This window comes from Falco cherrug, chromosome 2, assembly GCF_023634085.1.
Source record: "Falco cherrug isolate bFalChe1 chromosome 2, bFalChe1.pri, whole genome shotgun sequence".
Classification (NCBI taxonomy): domain Eukaryota; kingdom Metazoa; phylum Chordata; class Aves; order Falconiformes; family Falconidae; genus Falco; species Falco cherrug.
The window spans coordinates 2797036-2800911 of record NC_073698.1 but is presented as its reverse complement, the minus strand read 5'-3'; the positions used below and the strand labels follow the sequence as shown (position 1 = coordinate 2800911).

The following is a 3876-nucleotide window of genomic DNA, read 5'->3' as shown; positions in this document are numbered from 1 at the left end:
AAGGATAAAACTCACATCTGATTGACATGTCCCTGCTTGCCCCAGGGTGGCTCATGCATAGTCCTGGGTACCCCAGTGGGATCCAGGACCAGGCAATGGATTTTGCAGAAGCTGCTGTGGTTGGGGTGGTAGTGAGTGAAGGGGCAGTGAGGATTCACCAAGGCTGCTTTGGGGACAGCCTGAAGGCCTTCAGGGCTTGTACAGTCCCCATCCAATTAGCCTGGTAGTAGGAAATACCCAGGGAAAATGAGCTGGTGATATCCCTGGTGCTCTTCAACACCTGCATCAGGGTATGAGTGCAAGCATGCATGCCCCGCAGTGCCCCAGGGCACTCTCTGGGTGCAGTATAAACACCCTGGCTCAGCCTCCATCCAAGCAGGATCCCATTGCTGGCACAGGAGGTGAGTGAGTTGGCTGGGTCACCACATTGTTCTTTCAACTGGGTTTGGTGAAGCAGAGATGGATTGGAGAGATGGGGAGATGGTTTGGGTCCATGTAGGATATATTGTGTGATACCACTGCCAGAGATACGTAAACATTTCCTGGCAGCAGTTCTGGCTGCATTGTCCCAAACTCCCTGCATGAGTGTGGCAGGGAGGGCACTGGGCAACTTGTTTCTCAAGGGGATGGAAGCAGCATGCTCCTCCTGCTCAGTTCTGCCTGACATAGTGGATATAAAGGATTTTCATGTGGAGTGAGAACGGACTTGTGTTTTTCTAATACTTAAAGTGCACTGGGTGGGACTAGCATAGAGGTTTGCCTGTACATTTTCAGTGTTCTGTAAAACAGTAGTCCCCAGTGCCAGGGAGTTCTGAGGGTTTCATTATTTATTTTGTACTGGCTCAATAGCACCTGGAATTCTCACAGCAACTCAGAGCCCTGGCTTATGCTCTGTGGACATAATACATAAGATGGCAGCTCCTGACACACAGCTGGTTACTCCTCATGGCACTGTAAATCCCCTTTTAGATCCTGGACATTTTGATAACACCTTGCTGCTGGTGCCTTTTAATTTTGTCTCTTTGCATATCTGACAAGAGAATTTCTCCAGATACCTGGGTGATTGGACACTGCTGTCTGGCGCTCTTTTATGAAGCAGAGCTGTTGGGATGAAAGGGGCTCTCCCCTGCCTTTCACCCACTTTGTTCTTGGTGGACTGAGCTCACACAGTTACAGAGACAGACCTTTTGTAGGAGCTGATACAGGCAGGTGAAGTCCCAAGAAGGACAGGACTGAACCAAGCTCCTTGTGTCCTGATTTCATAGGTAGCTTTCAAACAGCTCTGAGTCACTAAACTGGGTGTCCCAGAGGAGGATTAGCAATGCACATGCCTTCTTTGTGGAAGTCATGGGAGAGCAGAGAATTTTCCTTAATATATTTCCAATGCTAGAGATTTCTCAACTGCAGCATAAATGGTGGTCACATCCAAGTCTATCTGCTAGAGAAGCACTTGTGATCACTGATTCAAGAGTGAATCTCCTGTATATTTTGCTCCAGCAGCTGCAAGTGGATGCAGGCAGAAGACTCCTTATTTCAAAGACTCAAACAGCAGAGACGAAGGGACTTGAACAGTGGAGGGGAACCCTGATGGAGCAAATTGTCCAATATTTAACACTTCTGGATAAAACGTGGTTCAGACGTTTAAGTGTCTGTGCCATGAGTGATGCTTATCATGAGTTCAGCTCTCCTTTATATCCTGGGTATAGTTCAGCTGCTCTTAGAGCCTTTCTTTCTACCATTATACAGCTCCTGCAAGTGAGAAATGACATGAGATATTGCATTGAGTCATGTCAGCACCCAACACGTCGCGATCCCACCCCACATTCTTCATCTTGGTGGGTATACCTGGGATGGAGAAGTCTCACACCTGGATCTCCATCCCAGTCTGCATGATGTACTGTGCTGCTCTTCTTGGGAACTTGGTCCTGCTGGTCACCGTTGCGAAGGAGCGCAGCCTCCACGAGCCGATGTACATCTTCCTGTGCTTGCTGGCAGTGTGCGACCTGCTGTTGTCCACTGCCACTGTCCCCAAAATCCTTGGTGTCCTTCAGTCTCTGTCCACCCAAATCTCTTTCAGTGGCTGCCTGGCACAAATGTTCTCCATCTATTTCATTTTTGTGGTGGAGTCAGCCATTTTACTGGCGATGGCCTTTGATTGGCACATCGCTATTTGCAAACCCCTGCGGTACACAGCCGTCCTGACACACTCTGTCATGGGGAAAGTTGTCATGGCAGCCTTAATCAGGAGCTTCTGCATCATGTTGCCTGCCATCTTCCTCCTCAAGCGGCTGCCCTACTGTGGGCACAATGTCATGCCCCACACCTACTGTGAGCACATTGGTGTGGGCCGCCTGGCCTGCACCGACATCTCCATCAACATTTGGTATGGGGTTGCTGCTGGCTTCCTTTCAGCTGGCTTGGATGTCATCTCCATTGCTGTCTCCTGTGTGCTGATCCTCAGGTGCCTCTGGGGGCTGCCCTCCCCACGCACCTCCCCCAGGGCTCTGCACACCTGCGGCTCCCACCTCTGCGTCATCACCATGTTTTACACACCAGCCTTCTTCTCCTTCCTAGCGCACCGGTTCAGCCAGCACGTTCCTCAGCATATCCTCATTTCCTTTGCCAACCTCTACATCGTGGTGCTGCCCATGCTTAACCCTATCGTCTATGGGGTGGAGAACAAAGCAGATACGGGAGCATGTGGCTCACCTGCTCAGGCTGAGGGGCTTGAGTGGCAGGACATAGCTGGGCAGGCAGGAATGGGCAACTGCGCTGGTCTACTGGTGAGAGGGGTGAAATGAAGCTTTGAAAAGAAGGAAATGAATGAAAGACAGCAGGGACCTGGCAAATGTGGACCAGATGGGAACATTTTCAAGATGCGATGGTCAACAGCCAGCTGAACATGAGCCAGCAGTGTGCCAAGATGGCCAAGAAGGCCAACAGCATCCTGGCTTGTATGAGAAACAGTGTGGCCAGCAGGACTAGGGAAGTGATTATCCTCCTGTACTCGGCACTGGTGAGGCTGCGCCTCAAATACTGTGTTCAGTTTTGGGCCCCTCACTTCAAGAAAGGCACTGGAGTGTGTCCAGAGAAGAGCAACGAAGCTGGTGAAGGGTCTGGAGCACAAGTCTGATGAGGAGTGGCTGAGGGAGCTGGGGTTGTTTAGCTTGGAGAAAAGGAGGCTCGGGGGGACCTTATCGTTCCCTAAAACTGCCTGAAAGGAGGCTGTAGTGAGGTGGGAATTGTTATCTTCTCCCAATTAACAAGCAAGAGGGCAAGATGAAACAGCCTCAGATTGTGCCAGGGGAGGTTTAGATTGCATATTAGAAAAAATTTCTTCCCCGAAAGGGCTGTCAAACACTGGAACAGACTGTCCAGGGATGTGGTTGAGTCACCATCCCTGGAGGCATTTAAAAGATGTGTAGATGTGGCACTTAAGGGACGTGGTTTAGTGATGGACTTGGCAGTCCTGGGTCAATGGTTGGACTTGATGATCTTAAAGGTCTTTTCCAGCCTAAATGATTCTATGATTCTATGATAAGTGTGTTCAGTGGACATCAACATCCAACCCGTATCTCTGTAGCAAATAAGCTGGACAGGTTCCCAGATGTACTGATGTGAAACAACTCATTGGGACAGTAGGAGCCAGACATTGGGGATTACCACTGTTCCCATATTCCTGGGGTCCTCTGCATTGTCCTGTTGGGTATTTGTACAGTCAAGTCCTTTGCAAGCAAAAATACAGTTTCTGAATACTTGAGGTACTATTGAGGATCTAATTAAACAGAAAACATTAGAGAAGTACATATAATGTCCGTACCTGTTATCTCAGTATACAAATGTCTCTGCTTGAGCTGGGTGTGGTCTGCACGGGAT

At 49.5% G+C, this 3876-nt stretch overlaps 1 protein-coding gene across 1 annotated transcript; it reads left to right on the top strand.

Moving 5' to 3' along the window:
- The first annotated feature begins 1787 nt into the window (after positions 1 to 1787).
- Positions 1788 to 2745, top strand: LOC102050578 (olfactory receptor 52B2-like). Its single transcript, XM_014280954.1, is given in 2 exon segments — positions 1788 to 2675; positions 2677 to 2745. Coding segments are annotated over 2 exon segments (957 nt in total).
- The last annotated feature ends 1131 nt before the right edge of the window (positions 2746 to 3876 follow it).